Genomic DNA, 17,915 nt, shown 5'->3' with positions numbered 1-17,915 from the left:
GCTTTAGTATCTACATTAACACACGGTGTCAGTGGGAAGCTTTAGTATCTACGTTAACACACTGTGTCAGTGGGAAGCTTTAGTATCTACGTTAACACACTGTGTCAGTGGGAAGCTATAGTATCTACATTAACACACTGTGTCAGTGGGAAGCTTTAGTATCTACATTAACACACTGTGTCAGTGGGAAGCTTTAGTATCTACATCTAACAAAATATGTAGCTCTCTAAATAATCCTGATTGTCACTTTTCCTGGAACAGCTTCAGAAAGTACAAAGGCTCACACTTTATTTAAAACATTTTTATTAATTAGATTGTTTATACTGTCATATAATTTTTCCCAATAGATTATTAAATATTAGATCAAAAATCTAAAATAAATGGGTAAGATTTGTAGCTCGCCATCCAATACAGTCCCAGACAAAAAGCTTGTTATAATAATAATTGGACCAGTAAAAAACACCTGACCGCAGAGGCAGCATCCTCCTCATGCTCACAAACGGTGTTCAGAAACATGAAACACCACGGTCAGTCTGGGGATACGTCCTAAATGGCACCCTATTCCCTATATAGTGCACTACTTTGGACCAGAGCATCATTATGTGGTAGTACACTATAAGGGGAATACAGTGTGATTTGGGACAAAGTCTGGAAGTATGACAGCCACTTCCTGTTCACAGTGTGCTTGACCATGATTGGAACCCTATTCCCCATGTAGTACAGGGCCCATATGGCTCTATTCACAAGTAGTGCGCTGTGTAGGGTATAGGATGCCATTCGGAACGCAGGCTATATCTGTGTCTGAAATGACATCCTATTCACTACAAGGTCAAGACTATGTAGTGCACTGTGTAGGGTATAGTGTGCCATTTTTGGACAAAGCCCATGTTATGGAAAGAGAAAGGTCTGATAGAATATATTCAGAATCAGTTCAAGATGCTGTCAGAGAATCTCCCAGGATCTTATTCAATAGACCTTTGAAAACAACATGAACCTTTAAAAAAAGTACTAAAATATTATTATACATAATATATATTTCTTCACAGGAATACACAAAAAGTACAATTAGATACCAAATTATATATTGGGTTTAAAAAAATGATTTAGAGCTTTGCAAATGTAATCCCTTTAGGTGAATTCTGACTCATGGCCATCCATGGGGCTGTCTGTCAAATCGCACCCTATTCCCTATATAGTGCACTACTTTCTCCATAGCCCTATGGACCCTGGCCTGAAGTCGTGCACTATAAAGGGAATAGGGTGCTGTTTGGGACAGACCCAAGGCCATCCACAGCCTCTGTATGGGGAAAGTTCTGCGTGTGCAGTTATCTGTATTTAAGGATGGATCCTGGAGTTTTTCCTGACCAGGAGAAAGAGAGGAGCTGGCCTATAACTAAGGCCAGGAGGTTTTTCCACACGACACGACCCACCTGACCTGGAAAAACTCCTGACCAGCGCTCCCAATTCTATGGAATTTTTAAATGGAAAAACTGGCCACCAATCCTGTGGAATCTTTCTATGGAAAAACTCTCTGGAATGAACCCAAATTCATGAGACTTGAAGAGAAAAACTCTGTAATGAACCCCAATTCATGAGACTTGAAGAGAAAAACTCTGTAATGAACCCCAATTCATGAGACTTGAAGAGAAAAACTCTGTAATGAACCCCAATTCATGAGATTTGAAGAGAAAAACTCTGTAATGAACCCCAATTCATGAGACTTGAAGAGAAAAACTCTGTAATGAACCCCAATTCATGAGACTTGAAGAGAAAAACTCTCTGGAATGAACCCCAATTCATGAGACTTGCAGAGAAAAACTCTGCAATGAACCCCAATTCATGAGACTTGAAGAGAAAAACTCTGGAATGAACCCCAATTCATGAAAGCTGCAGGGGAAAACTCTCTGGAATGAACCCCAATTCATGAAAGCTGCAGGGGAAAACTCTGGGCCCTATTTATGCAATCCTACTTCATCCCACTTTATGAGTGACTGCCCAGGATCTCATCGAGGTTGATGTCTTTCATCCAGTCGTCGTTGCCGGATCCGGACTTCAGCAGCGAGTCGATGAAGTCTGAGTCAGTGTTGATCCCTGGGACGGTGTTGTCTCCCTCCTGGAGGAATTCAAAGGTCAACCGGTTAACAGCCCGGCTGTTCTGGTTCTGGGTCTGGTAACTTCCCCCAGGGTTGTGGTTATGTGGCGGGAAGACCCCAATGGTGCTGCCCCCAGGGTTGTGGTTATGTGGTGGGAAGACCCCGATGGTGCTGCCCCCAGCGGGGACCCTCTGCTCCGGAGAAGCCTGGTTGAGGCTTGGTAGCCCCGGCAGAGGAGGCATCATGGGTTGACTGGGTCTGGGGTTGGTGGTGGAGCTGCGGAGGGCTGGGTTCGGAGGCAGCATGCCAATGTCTGGTGCCACCTGGTTGGGTGGGCCGGGGCCTATGTGCCGGGGGCCAAGAGAGTACTGGTGGCTGGACATGTCGAGCTGAGACCGGGACTGGCCCCCCTGGGGTTGGAGCGAGTTCGGGAGCCGCCTCACCCCAAGAGACCCAGGCCCAGGGCCCATGATGGGTGGTTTAGCTCCAGGAGGCCAGCCCATTACACCCCCCAGCCCCTGACCCTGCCCCTGGCTGGGCATCCCTCCACCCTGCTGGCCTACTGATGTCCTTGTGGGATGTTGTACGCTGGTAAGACCACCCACCTCAAACCCATTACCCTGGCCGTTGGGAGGACCAGGGAACCTGGATTTGTTTTGGTTGAGTCCTCCTCCGACTCCTAGTCCCATCTTGGTCTGGTTGTTGTGCTGTTGGAGCTGGTGAGGGTGGGGGCCGCTTCCAAACCTCCAGTCCGTGGGAGGAGGGGTCATCTTGGATCCCGGGCCGCTGGGCATGTGGCAGGACATGGACGGAAGGTCAATCTGGTCAGGCCCGTTGGTCGACAACGACTGGGAGGAATTCATACCTGAATACACAATGAGTGAGTTGGTTAATACTGTTGTAATAGATTGTTATGACAACTGAATAACAGACATACTCAATTATCTTCTTTCCATTTCTCTGGCCCATACAGACACAAACAAGCCTGATGGAAAATCAAGGACCAATAAGAACCAATACTGTTTTTCTCGTACTTGGAAGCAATGAATGATGAATGATTCAAATGAATGATGTACCTGTGAAAAGGCCTGTCGGTTGGATCATTCCTCTGGGCTGTTTGTAATCTGGTGGTGGTCTGGTTAGATGACGGTTAAACGGATCCTGGTTACTACTGCTTTTGTCCTGAAACACAACAGAAGGAGTTAATGAAACAGCAATGACTTTTGTATACATGTTCAAATACAACATGAGATGATCAGGGATGGGATTGAAAGGGAACGTGTGGGAGCTGGAAGTGTTCCCAAAGTCAAACATTTTGTAAGTCGTGTTTTAGCTGAATATCTGGTGATTACATACAAACATATAATATGTAGCTCACAGAGTCATTGATGTTAACATGATAACCTATAGCTCACCAAGTCATTGATGTTAACATTATAACCTATAGCTCACCGAGTCATTGATGTTAACATTATAACCTATAGCTCACCGAGTCATTGATGTTAACATTATAACCTATAGCTCACCGAGTCATTGATGTTAACATGATAACCTATAGCTCACCAAGTCATTGATGTTAACATTATAACCTATAGCTCACCGAGTCATTGATGTTAACATTATAACCTATAGCTCACCGAGTCATTGATGTTAACATTATAACCTATAGCTCACCGAGTCATTGATGTTAACATTATAACCTATAGCTCACCGAGTCATTGATGTTAACATGATAACCTATAGCTCACCGAGTCATTGATGTTAACATTATAACCTATAGCTCACCGAGTCATTGATGTTAACATTATAACCTATAGCTCACCGAGTCATTGATGTTAACATGATAACCTATAGCTCACCGAGTCATTGATGTTAACATTATAACCTATAGCTCACCGAGTCATTGATGTTAACATGATAACCTATAGCTCACCGAGTCATTGATGTTAACATGATAACCTATAGCTCACCGAGTCATTGATGTTAACATGATAACCTATAGCTCACCGAGTCATTGATTATGTGCTGCTGCTGGGATAGTTGTCTCTGCATGACCTGGGTCTTCCCTGGCCCTGGGGGTTTCTGCTGGGTGTTGGATCCAGGGACAGGGGGACGTTGGTTGGCCTGGGACTGGGGCTGGGCTGACATTCCCACTAGGCTGCCGTTGGTAGGCAGACGAGGCCCAGGGGGCATCTGGTTAGAGAGGAAAGGAGAGGGAAATATGGGGTTATTTTATTACAAGCAAAGCACATTTCAACATAAGTGCCTTGGTCAAGGGCACAACAGCAGGAGATCGCAGTACATGGGATCTGAAACCAGTTGCAAGTTCAATTTCACTGTTTTAATTTACTTGAATAATACCTCGGTATCGGAGTATCTCTGATCATTGCATTGGTTTAGTAGCCTACTTGGAAGCGTATCTCACGTCAAAACATTACAATACCACAAATATGCCACTAGGGGGCAAACCTCCATAACAAACCACAAGGCTCTGGTGTGAAAATGACACCACCTCTCGGCCACTCCCCCTGAAGCAGCAACACAACAGACTTGGAGAGGCTTCTTTGGGAGGGGGAGAGACAGAGGAGAAAGGCTTCTTTCAGGGGGAGAGAGGCTTCTTTAAGGGGGAGGCACGGGGAGGCTAGTCCTCCTCAAGGCAAAAGCTGTTCCCTTGACAAATGGTTCTGACGAGGATGGAAATAATCCCTGAGACAGCGGGAACTGAACTGTGTGCCGACTGGGGAGTTTCAGCTTCTACCCTCCCTGCTGCAACATGACTACTACCGCTTACCTCCCTTTAACAAGCACTGCTCCTTTACCCAACACACTGATCTAGCTGTTTTTATCTAGGATCAGGTTCCTCCCTGTCCATGTTATCTTATTAATTATGATCTAAAAGGCTAAACTGATCCTAGATCTTCACCATAACTACAGCCTACCTCCCTATAACAAGCACTGTCTGCGTCCCAATCCACTGATCCCCCGATCAGTTCTTATTCCAATATATAAATACGTATTATATATAATAAATATATGTTATTCCCGATCAGTTCTTATAGCCCTGCACCATGGATACCTTCTACGTTCCAATCCCTCAACTGATCTAGGAGCCGTTGGCTTTCGTATCTCAGAGTGTGCTGAATCTAGGATCAGGTCTCCCCTGTTCATGTAATCTTATTCGTTATGATCCAAAAGGCAAAATGGATCCTCCATAAGCACACTCCTAAACACTTGGAATATAATGTTATGTTGTCGTGTGTTGTGCTGTGGTGTGTTGTTGTGTTTTGTTGTTGTGGTGTGTTGTTGTGTTTTGTTGTTGTGGTGTGTTGTTGTGTTTTGCTGTTGTGGTGTGTTGTTGTGTTTTGTTGTTGTGGTGTGTTTTGTTGTGTTGTTTTTTTGGCAAGGGGGCATCTGCCTGTATGTGCCCATTTCTGCTACCAGGTGCACATTAGGATGAGAGCCTTAGCAGACCTGTTAATAGCTTTAAAGGAACTGTTTATTTCAGCACTAATTCTATTGGAGATGGAGTGTAAACTACAGAGACATACTTCCATTTTATTAGGTTCCTCCAAGTGCTTGGTTTGCCTTCTTTCTTCAGTACCTCACAGCCTGTGGCCAGGCAGTATTGTTTACATGATAACCTATAGCTCACCGAGTCATTGATGTTAACATGATAACCTATAGCTCACAGAGTCATTGATGTTAACATGATAACCTATAGCTCACCGAGTCATTGATGTTTACAGGATAACCTATAGCTCACAGAGTCATTGATGTTTACATTATAACCTATAGCTCACAGAGTCATTGATGTTAACATGATAACCTATAGCTCACAGAGTCATTGATGTTAACATTATAACCTATAGCTCACAGAGTCATTGATGTTAACATGATAACCTATAGCTCACAGAGTCATTGATGTTAACATGATAACCTATAGCTCACAGAGTCATTGATGTTAACATGATAACCTATAGCTCACAGAGTAATTGATGTTAACATTATAACCTATAGCTCACAGAGTCATTGATGTTAACATTATAACCTATAGCTCACAGAGTCATTGATGTTAACATTATAACCTACAGCTCACCGAGTCATTGATGTTAACATTAACATTATGTCTTCAGGCAGTATTGAGTACCTTGTCTTCAGGCAGTATTGAGTACCTTGTCTTCAGGCAGTATTGAGTACCTTGTCTTCAGGCAGTATTGACGTTTTTCACTGGTAATTTAGGTATAGAATTAGAACTACAGTAATAGTAAAAACAATTCGTTTTTGATCAACCTGCTTACTTTGATGTGAATTATATATTTTTTATTTACATACAGTGCCTTCGGAAAGTATTCAGACCCCTTGACTGTTTCCACATTTTGTTACATTACAGCCTTATTCTAAAATGGATTAAATAAATACAAATCCTTGGCAATCTACACACAATACCCCATAATGACGAAGCGAAAACAGGTTTTTAGAAATTTTAGCAAATGTATTACTAATAAAAAACAGAAATACCTTATTTACATAAGTATTCAGACCCTTTGCAATGAGACTCGAAATTGAGCTCAGGAGCATCCTCTTTCCATTGATCATCCTTGAGATGTTTCTACAACTTGATTGGAGTCCACCTGTGGTAAATTCAATTGATTGGACATGATTTGGAAAGGCACACACCTGTCTATAAAAGGTCCCACAGTTGACAGTGCATGTCAGAGCAAAAACCAAGCCATGAGGTCGAAGGAATTGTCCTTAGAGCTCCGAGACAGGATTGTGTCGAGGCACAGATGTGGGGAAGGGTACCAATAAATGTCTGCAGCATTGAAGGTCCCCAAGAACACAGTGGCCACCCGGCCAAACTGAGCAATCGGGGGAGAAGGGCCTTGGTCAGGGAGGTGACCAAGAACCCGATGGTCACTCTGACAGAGCTCTAGAGTTCCTCTGTGGAGATGGGAGAACCTTCCAGAAGGACAACCATCTCTGCAGCACTCCACCAATCAGGACTTTATGGTGGAGTCGCCAGACGGAAGCCACTCCTCAGTAAAAGGCACATGACAGCCCACTTGGAGTTTGCCAAAAGGCATCTAAAGGACTCTCAGACCATGAGAAACAAGATTCTCTGGTCTGATGAAACCAAGATTGAACTCTTTGGCCTGAATGCCAAGCGTCACGTCTGGAGGAAACCTGGCACCATCCCTAGGGTGAAGCATGGTGGTGGCAGCATCATGCTGTGGGGATGTTTTTCAGCGGCTGGGACTGGGAGACTAGTCAGGATCGAGGCAAAGATGAAAGGAGCAAAGTACAGAGAGATCCTTAATGAAAACCTGCTCCAGAGCGCTCAGGACCTCAGACTGAGGCAAAGGTTCACCTTCCAACAAGACAATGACACTAAGCACACAGCCAAGACAACGCAGGAGTGGCTTCGAGACAAGTCTCTGAATGTCCTTGAGTGGCCCAGCCAGAGCCCGGACTTCAACCCGATCTAACATCTCTGGAGAGACCAGAAAATAGCTGTGCAGTGACGCTCCCCATCCAACCTGACAGAGGTTGAGAGGATCTGCAGAGAAGAATGGGAGAAAATCCCCAAATACAGGTGTGCCAAGCTTGTAGCGTCATACCCAAGAAGACTCGAGGCTGTAGTCGTTGTCAAAGCTCCTTCAGGTTTTTGCTTTGTTATTATGGGGTATTGTGTGCAGATTGATGAGGGGAAAAAACTATTTAATACATTTTAGAATAAGGCATTTCAAAATGTGGAAAAAGTCAAGGGGTCTGAATACTTTCCGTACGTCAGAAGCCTAATGTTGTGCCCTATTCCCTATTCCCTAATCTTTACCCTTTCTTCTTCTGGTTAAAAGTCTCTATATAGTGTACTAGTATATAGTGTACTAGGCTGCCATTTGGGACACACTCAGAAGGGTTTCACTAAACAGGTTTCCATCCAAACGTTTTATGGGAGCAAAGTGCATGTTGGGAAAAAAAAAAGGCCTGATGGAAACAGAACATTTGTCGGTAAACTTTCCAAATGTCGACAAACCCAAAAACGCTAGAAAAGGTGGGATCTTTTTTGTGTCTGTAAAATGTATTATGCTTGAAATGGCAGTGGAAACACTTTAATGTGCAAATATTGATATAATAACCATCATATCGAAGTCAACTTGGAGTCACGCGATGATATGTTGTGTGGTGCTCCCACTACAACTCGGGAAACCATGCAGTTTATTAGGCTACAGATGAAATAAATGATGATGAACTTGAAAGTGTGGTGAAAGGGAACTGTAGAGAAAATAAGTCAAGGTGAATGTCTGGGACCGACTGCCTCTGAGATGGACAAACAAAATCCTGAGAGGAAATCTGATGTACCTCATGTACCTCATGTACCTCATCAGATTTCTCAGTGATGAGGTACAAAAGCACAGATGGCAATAAAGTCACAGACACATACATAAATAGAGGCAGAGAAGCCGTGTCACAGGTGTTGACATTTGCCCTAAATACTACTGCTAAATCATTAAAATCATCTAAATACTACTGCAACATCATCTACATACAACTAAATACTACTGTAACATAATCTATATACTACTAAATACTACTGGAACATCATCTAAATGATCTAAATACTACTAAATACTACTGCAACGTAATCTATATACTACTAAATACAACTAAATACTACTGCAACATCATCTAAATAATCAAAATACTACTAAAAACTACTGCAACATCATATAAATACTACTAAATACTACTGCAACCTCATCTAAATAATCAAAATACTACTAAATATTACTGCAACATCATCTAAATATTAATAAATACATTTTAGTCATTTAGCAGACGCTCTTATCCAGAGCGACTTACAGGTAGTGAGTGCATACATTATTATTTATTTATTATATTATTTCTTATGTTTTTTTTGTTTTTTGTTTTCATACTGCCCCCCCCCGTGGGAATCGAACCCACAACCCTGGCATTGCAAACGCCATGCTCTACCAACTGAGCTACATCCCTGCTGGCCATTCCCTCCCATACCCTGGACGACGCTGGGCCAATTGTGCGCCGCCCATGGGTCTCCCAGTCGCGGCCGGCTACGACGGAGCCTGGATACGAACCAGGATCTCTAGTGACACAGCTAGCACTGAGTTGCAGTGCCTTAGACCACTGCGCCACTCGGGAGACCCATGGGGCACTGCGATGCAGTGCCTTAGACTACTGCAACATCATCTAAATAATCTAAATACAACTAAATACTACTGCAACATCTAAATTATCTAAATACTGCTAAATTCTACTGCAACATCTATATACTACTAAATACTACTAAATACTACAGCAACATCATCTAAATCATCTAAATACAACAAAATACTACTTCAAAATCATCTAAATACAACAAAATACTACTGCAACATCAACATACAACTAAATATTACTGCAACTTCATCTAAATACTAATAAATACTAATACATACCACTGCAACATCATCTAAATAATCTAAATACAACTAAATACTACTGCAACATCATCTAAATAATCTAAATACTACTAAATACTACTGCAACATAATCTAAAAACAACTAAATACTACTGCAACATCATCTAAATACTACTAAATACTACTGCAACATCATCTAAATAATCTAAATACAGGTAAATACTACTGTAACATCATCTAAATACTACTGCAACATAATCTAAATCTAAATACTATTGCAACATCATCTAAATACTACTAAATACTACTGCAACATAATCTAAATTAGGGCTGACTGCAATTAGTCGACTGGTCAATTGTTTGGTCGTTATGCTGTTGATCGACCAAGATTATTTTAGTCGAGCAGTAACAAATATACATATATATTTACAGTACCAGTCAAAAGTTTGGACACACCTACTCATTCCAGGGTTTTTCTTTATTTTTACTATTTTCTACATTGTAGAATAATAGTGAAGACATCAAAACTATGAAATAACACATATGGAATCATGTAGTAGCCATAAAAGTGTTAAACAAATCAAAATATATTTTATATTTGAGATTCTTCAAAGTAGCCACCCTTTGCCTTGATGACAGCTTTGCACACTCTTGACATTCTCTCAACCAGCTAGACTCATGTGGTCTAAGCCTCCAGAGGCATGCAGAGGCCCAACCGAGCTCCCTACCTCATCGCCATGCCCCTCCCAAATGTTGTAACAATGCGGAGGGCTCTTTATAGCTCCGCATTGATATGATTGGTTGACGGTAGGTGGGGGCGGTACATCCTGTATAAACACAAACTCACTTCTTTGACAACAGCTCTGCACTGCTCCGCGATGCGCAATAAGTATGAATGCCCTGACTTCTGCTGAGGCCACATCACCGTAAATGCTGCATGACCAATGCAGATGTCGGATTGACCCAGATGCACAATGCACTTCACTCTCCAGAATGTGCTCTCTCCTGCCAATTTGAGCAAATTCATTGTTTCATAACTTCATTGTGTGAATCGTTTGCATTTGATTTTTTTTTATTTTTTTTTTTTATATATATATATATATATATATATATATATATATATATATATATTATTTTTTTTTTGGGGGGGATGGATCAGCTTAATATTGCAGATAGATTGTATCTTCTATCAATGTAATTGTCTGCATCACTTCCAATCCCCCATGTTTTTTTTTATTTTTTATATATATTCCCCTTTATTACTTTTCAACCCCACCATCCTTTCCCTACTTGGAGTAAATTAGTGAACAACAACGCCCAGGCCTCTACTTCCAGTCTATACTTACTATCTACACCTTATGGACAGAGTTAATTTTACAATAATTCTATATCCATATATATATATATATATATATATATATATATATATTTATTTATTTATTTTTTTGCTCCTGAACTTCTTCTACTATAAACCTCTCCGATCATGTTCATGATGTCCATCCGGTTTGCTTCTAAATGCCATATCTTTCTAACTGTGCTCTTTCCCAAAAGCTCCCAACATACAACCTATATACTTATTATGGACACAGTATGCTTACATTATTAGCTATCTTTGTTATTATTTGTTGTTATTTGTTATTAGTCCCATCCTTCAACTCTATTCAATACCTCCCATCTATCTCTTAACACCATCCATATAGGATTTCTATTTGCCATATATATTTCAACCATACTGTGATGTTTTACAAAAGTTCTGAACCTTTCTATTCTCATTGCTTCTACAGATTGTGAATTAAAAATAAAAAAATTTGCTAAAAGTATTATTATATTATTGATTGATTGACTATGACTTTTCAGATCACCCAGTAATGCTATCTGCAAGGTTAGTTCCAGGTAAATATTGCAATCCTTTAGCCATTCCTGGACCTGTGTCCAAAAATAAGCTACAAATGGACAGAACCAAAACAAATGATCTAATGATTCTATCTCTTCACAGCAAAATCTGCAGAGCTGGGAAGATTGTATCCCCCATATAAATAACATTCTATTGGTAGCAAGAATTTTATATAATAATTTAAATTGAAAGATTCTAATTTTTGAATCCGGTGTCGTTTTGCGTGTCAGTTCATAAACACTATGCCATGGGATCGGTACGTCAAAGATCTCTTCCCAACTATTTTGCAATCTATATGGGACGGCTGTCAATCCTTTGGTCCTTAAGTGAAACTGATATACTTTTTTATTTATCACAGTTTTCCTTAACCAATTATGTTCTTTAATGCAAGGCCGACAGACAAGTTCCTTACTTTCTCCCCCTTCAACTTTCCTCTTCCACTTTTGCGGTAAGGCTGCAATTATTTGGTTGTAATTTTGGGTAGAGCAGACATTTCCATATGTTTTTGTTAGCTGCATGTGCGACATAACTCCACCAGTCCTACCGATGATATCATTTACGAAGACTATACCTTTTTTAAACATTCTGTCAAAAAATAAAGGTTTTTTGTCAATTAGTATATTTGAATTTAACCACAATATTTGTTGCATTATTTGTTCTGTCGTTTCTGGAGGATTAAATTGAAATTGCAACCAACTTTCTATGGCTTGTTTTAGAAATAGTGACATTTGGGAGATTATTTCCTTTTCAAATAACTGAAAGTGAGAGGTTGTAATCTGAATAAAGGGAAAAAGGCCTTTCTTGAACAGTGGGTGAGACAATCTTACTAATTTGCTTGAGAACCAGTTCGGATTTAAGTATAACTTTTGTATGACTGAAGCTTTTAGTGATAGGTCTAATGCTTTAATATTTAATAATTTCTGTCCTCCGAATTCATATTCATTATATAAATATGCTCTTTTAATTTTGTCTGGCTTGCCATTCCAAATAAAATTGAATATTTTTTTCTCATATAATTTAAAAAACTGTTTACTAGGCGTAGGCAAGACCATAAGCAAATAGGTAAACTGGGATAATACTAAAGAGTTAATCAGGGTGATTTTTCCACAAATTGACAGGTATTTTCCTTTCCATGGTAGTAAGATCTTATCTATTTTTGCTAACTTTCTATTAAAATTTATTGAAGTGAGATCATTTATTTCCTTTGGGATATGTATTCCGAGTATATCCACATCACCATCAGACCATTTTATTGGTAAACTACATGGTAATGTAAAAATTGTATTTTTTAGTGATCCAATACGTAATATAGTACATTTGTCATAATTTGGTTTTAATCCAGAGAGGTTAGAAAATGTATCTAGATCCTCTATGAGGCTGTGGAGGGATTCTAGTTGTGGATCTAAAAGAAAACATGAATCATCTGCGTACAATGACACCTTTGTTTTTAAGCCCTGTATTTCTAATCCCCTGATATTATTATTGGATCTGATTTTAATAGCTAACATCTCGATGGCCACAATAAATAGATATGCCGATAGTGGACAACCTTGTTTCACTCCTCTTGATAGTTTAAAACTTTCTGAGAAATAGCCATTATTTACTATTTTACACCTAGGGTTACTATACATGATTTTGACCCATTTTATAAGAGATTCTCCAAAATTGAAATGCTCCAGGCATTTATATATAAATTCCAGTCGAACTTTATCAAATGCCTTTTCGAAGTCTGCTATGAATAGCAGGCCTGGTTTCCCATATTTTCCATAGTGTTCTATTGTTTCCAATACTTGCCTTATATTATCTCCAATGTATCTTCCATGTAAAAAACCTGTCTGATTAGAATGAATAATATCCGACAATACCTTTTTAATTCTATGCGCTATACATTTTGCTAGGATTTTTGCATCACAACACTGAAGTGTAAGGGGCCTCCAATTTTGTAAATGGACTGGATCTTTATATTTTCCACTTGTATCCTGTTTCAGTAATAATGAGATCAGACCCTCTTCTTGAGTGTCAGATAATCTACCATTTACATAGGAGTGGTTAAAACATGCTAATAACGGTCCTCTTAGTATATCAAAAAAGGTTTGGTATACCTCGATTGGTATGCCATCCAACCCTGGAGTTTTCCCGGACTTAAAGTCTTTAATTGCATCCAGAAGTTCCTCCTCTGTAATTTCACCTTCACATGAGTCTTTCTGTGTGGCTGTTAATTTGACATTATCAATAGAAAAAAAATCTCTACAATTAGCTTCAGTTAGAGGAGATGGAGGCGACTGAAAAGAAAACATATGCTTAAAATACTTTGTTTCTTCCTTCAAAATATCATTAGGTGAATTATGGGTGACTCCGTCAATTGTAACCAGTTTCATTAAGTTCTTTTTGGTAGCATTCCTATGTTGAAGATTAAAAAAGAATTTTGTGCATTTTTCCCCATATTCCATCCAGTTTGCTTTATTTTTATAATATATTACACTTGATCTTTCTTGAATAAGTTTTTCCATTTCTTTTTGTTTTTCCTCTAATTTATTCTGAGCCTCTATGTTACAGTTTTTATTGCCATCTATCTGTTCTGTTAGACTTTCTATTTCCTTTCTTAGTATAAACTCTTTTAACCTAAATTGCTTTTGTTTTCGAGATGAGTACTGAATTGCATGGCCTCTAAAGGCACATTTAAAGGTGTCCCATACAATAAGGGGATTCGCTGTACCTATGCATTTGATTGTTAGTGTATATCAATTCCCCATTACATACTGTATATCACCAGTAGTACATTTACCGTTAATTCCTATCATTTCTAATCTGCAATGTTTGTTACTTCGGTCACGGTAATTTATTTTATTGCATTCAATATTATTATTCCAGTCTTCCCGTTCTCATAGAAGTGGGCCCATAGGCTACCTGACCTGTGCAGACATATAGATGTGCCCATTTGGGGATCTGATAGTATTTCTGATTGGCTTAACGCACCACCACTAATGACCTGTGGAGCTTCTCAAAGTAATGTTTTCTTCACCTCAAACAGCAAGCAAACAAAGTCTGTTTTTACGTCCATTGAGAATTACAATAGTTCCTCAATGTATTTGAAAAATCTTTCCAGCTCTCTCCCTTTCGATAACCACTCAGCATGAAAGGGGAAAATGTCATGCTCTGATCCAGTGGAAATGTCAGAAAATAGGCCTACCTGATTACTTCTTATCAGTGCTTGACTTGGACTGAAATAGGTTCCAATACTCATTTTGGGTGCTGGTACTGTTTATATTTAGGTGCAGGAGCTCCACAATACTGTTGAGCTAATATTCTATAAGAGGAACAGGAGCTCAAGCAGTAGAAGATCTGAGGTGCCGGTACTCAGCTCCGGTGAGCTCCTGCCCAAGTCAAGTACTGCTTGTTAAGCTGTGTCTGTCCCAAGCTCACTGATGCAGGAAACTCTGAGGGCCCATAATATTTTATACAATGTTGCAAGTTTGCTAGTGCAAGCTTCAGGCTTGACCCAAGTTAATAGTTGATACAATGTTTCAAGTTCGTTGCAGACAGGCCAGGCCATGTGTAGACAATGTGATTTATAGGATATTTATTTTTATCAGGATATTTTCTACTTGCAGGCTGCAATGTTTTTGTTGGCTTTATGGAGGCTATTTTTTTTAACATAGTTTGGCAATGGCAATAAAAGTTACTTTTTAGGTTTGTATCATTTTCATTCAGATTTGGATCGAATTTTGATTAACTATATGACAATGATTTTGAGATATGAAGACGTTACTATTAATTAAATTAAACTGTTTCAGGAACATTTTCATATGAAAACCATAACTGGCACGCAGATCGGTAGAAATGGTAAGATAAATTGGCATTCCACATGAGAAAGGTTGCCGACTCCTCGTGTAGCCTATTACCGGCCACTTCAGGAGAGTAACGGCAGAATCTGTGAAAGCCAGCAGGAGCAGGAGGAGAATAGTTGGGTCAGGTTAGTTTTTTTTTATTCTGGTTATCTAGATCTCTGGCGCCCTCTTGAGACATTTGTCTTATTTTATCAAACCCTAAACTTAAAGCATCAGACAAGCTCAATGTACAGTGCATTCGGAAAGCAAACATTTCTAAAAACCTGTTTTCGTTTTGTCATTATAGGGTATTGTGTGTAGATTGATGATGAAAAAATGTAATTTAATCAATTTTATAATAAGGCAGTAACGTAACAAAAGAATTTGGAAAAAGTCAAGGGGTCTGAATACTTTCCGAATGCACTGTATATAGTTGATTTTGTTAAAACACATAGTGTGTCTATATATGGAAAAATACATGTTTCGAAATGTCAACCAATCGGTTGGTTGAAAGAACAGACGACTTTCGATCGACCAAGATTTGTTTTTGTCGGAGACAGCCCTAAGTTAAATACTACTGTAACATAATCTAAATAATCTAAATACTCCTAAAGACTACTGCAACATCCTCTAAATCTTCTACATACTACTAAATACTACTGCAACATAATCTAAATCATCTAAATACAATTGCAACATCATCTAAATACTACTACAACATCATCTAAATACTTTCTCTCTCCCTCTCGCTGTCTCCCCCCCCCCTTCTCGCTCTCTCTCTCCCCCCTCTCTCTCTCCTTCTCCGTTTTCTCTCAACACACTTGAGGAGACTTCAAACAGCAGTCTGAGGAGAGAGAGAGAGAGGAAGCAACGAGTCGCTCTGCTCTCTGTGGTTCACTGCCTCCAATTACCAGGCACCGTGAGAAGTTATGACCACCGCTCACACACACACACACACACACACACACACACACACACACACACACACACACACACACACACAGAGAATGTCTTCAAATTACCTAGGAAAGGAGGCCATTGCTCCCGCTGGCCGCGGTGCAGAAAGCCGACCCCAGTCTTTGTAGGAAGAACAACCTAGTAAGGAGTGTTTTGTTAACATGTCCTCTGTTTGTCATCCTGACGTGTCATTAAGCTTTTTTTTCCCATCTCGCTCTTCTCTTTCTCTCCTCTCATTTCTTCACAAGCTAAATGAATAATATCACATGTGGCTCCAGTCCAGCTCTCTCTGGCCTTCGGAAGGAGCGGGAGAAGGAGTGGCGGCGTGATGATCTAGCCTCCTGTACTGCTGCGGGGCTAGTCAGCGCTAAGCTAGACAGAGCAGGGGTAGTCAGCGCTAAGCTAGACAGAGCAGGGGTAGTCAGCGCTAAGCTAGACAGATCAGGGGTAGGTTAAGCTAGACAGATCAGGGGTAGGTTAAGCTAGACAGAGCAGGGGTAGGTTAAGCTGGTTAAGCTAGACAGATCAGGGGTAGGTTAAGCTGGTTAAGCTAGACAGATCAGGGGTAGGTTAAGCTGGTTAAGCTAGACAGATCAGGGGTAGGTGAAGCTGGTTAAGCTAGACAGAGCAGGGGTAGGTTAAGCTGGTTAAGCTAGACGCAGTTGCCATGTCGCAGTTGTAAATGAGAACTTGTTCTCAACTGGCTTCTTACCTGGTTAAATAAAGGTGGGAAAAAAGACAGATCAGGGGTAGGCTAAGATAGACTAGGTTAAGCAAGACAGATCAGAGGTAGGCCAAGTTAAACTAGGCTAAACTAGACAGAGCAGGGGTGGGCTAAACTAGACTCTCTCTCTCTCTTTCTCTCAGCCCCTACCCCAGCCCTCTCCTCTCTAAGCTTCTCTCTCAGAGTACTGCTTCCTCCCAGGCAGCCTGCAGTCAGGACTCTGGTCCCGGGGGACGGCCTTGGCATCTGGACTTGGCTGCTGATCCCTTTCCCAGGAAACAAACACTCCCTTCACACAGCCTGTCCCTCTCTCTCTGGTTAGAACACTCCCTTCACACAGCCTGTCCCTCTCTCTCTATGGTTAGAACACTCCCTTCACACAGCCTGTCCCTCTCTCTATGGTTAGAACACTCCCTTCACACAGCCTGTCCCTCTCTCTCTGGTTAGAACACTCCCTTCACACAGCCTGTCCCTCTCTCTATGGTTAGAACACTCCCTTCACACAGCCTGTCCCTCTCTCTCTATGGTTAGAACACTCCCTTCACACAGCCTGTCCCTCTCTCTCTGGTTAGAACACTCCCTTCACACAGCCTGTCCCTCTCTCTCTATGGTTAGAACACTCCCTTCACACAGCCTGTCCCTCTCTCTATGGTTAGAACACTCCCTTCACACAGCCTGTCCCTCTCTCTCTGGTTAGAACACTCCCTTCACACAGCCTGTCCCTCTCTCTCTATGGTTAGAACACTCCCTTCACACAGCCTGTCCCTCTCTCTCTGGTTAGAACACTCCCTTCACACAGCCTGTCCCTCTCTCTATGGTTAGAACACTCCCTTCACACAGCCTGACCCTCTCTCTATGGTTAGAACACTCCCTTCACACAGCCTGTCCCTCTCTCTATGGTTAGAACACTCCCTTCACACAGCCTGTCCCTCTCTCTCTGGTTAGAACACTCCCTTCACACAGCCTGTCCCTCTCTCTCTGGTT

General features: G+C 40.8%; 1 protein-coding gene across 1 annotated transcript in view; it reads right to left on the bottom strand.

Moving 5' to 3' along the window:
- Positions 1–333: 333 nt before the first annotated feature.
- The window catches only part of LOC311121969 (mastermind-like protein 2), a 120,317-nt gene continuing 102,735 nt past the window's right edge, over positions 334–17,915 (bottom strand). The window contains exons 3-5 of the mRNA XM_084196399.1: positions 4,101–4,286; positions 3,170–3,275; positions 334–2,958 (exon numbers count right to left, since the gene is read on the bottom strand). Coding sequence (XP_084052525.1) covers positions 1,982–2,958; positions 3,170–3,275; positions 4,101–4,286 — 1,269 coding nt within the window. The 3' untranslated portion in view covers positions 334–1,981. The remainder of the gene's footprint in view (positions 2,959–3,169; positions 3,276–4,100; positions 4,287–17,915) is intronic.

This window comes from Coregonus lavaretus (genome assembly GCF_964263955.1).
Source record: "Coregonus lavaretus genome assembly, contig: HAP1_SCAFFOLD_329, whole genome shotgun sequence".
In the NCBI taxonomy this organism is placed as follows: Eukaryota; Metazoa; Chordata; class Actinopteri; order Salmoniformes; family Salmonidae; genus Coregonus; species Coregonus lavaretus.
This window is presented reverse-complemented; position numbering and strand designations above follow the sequence as displayed.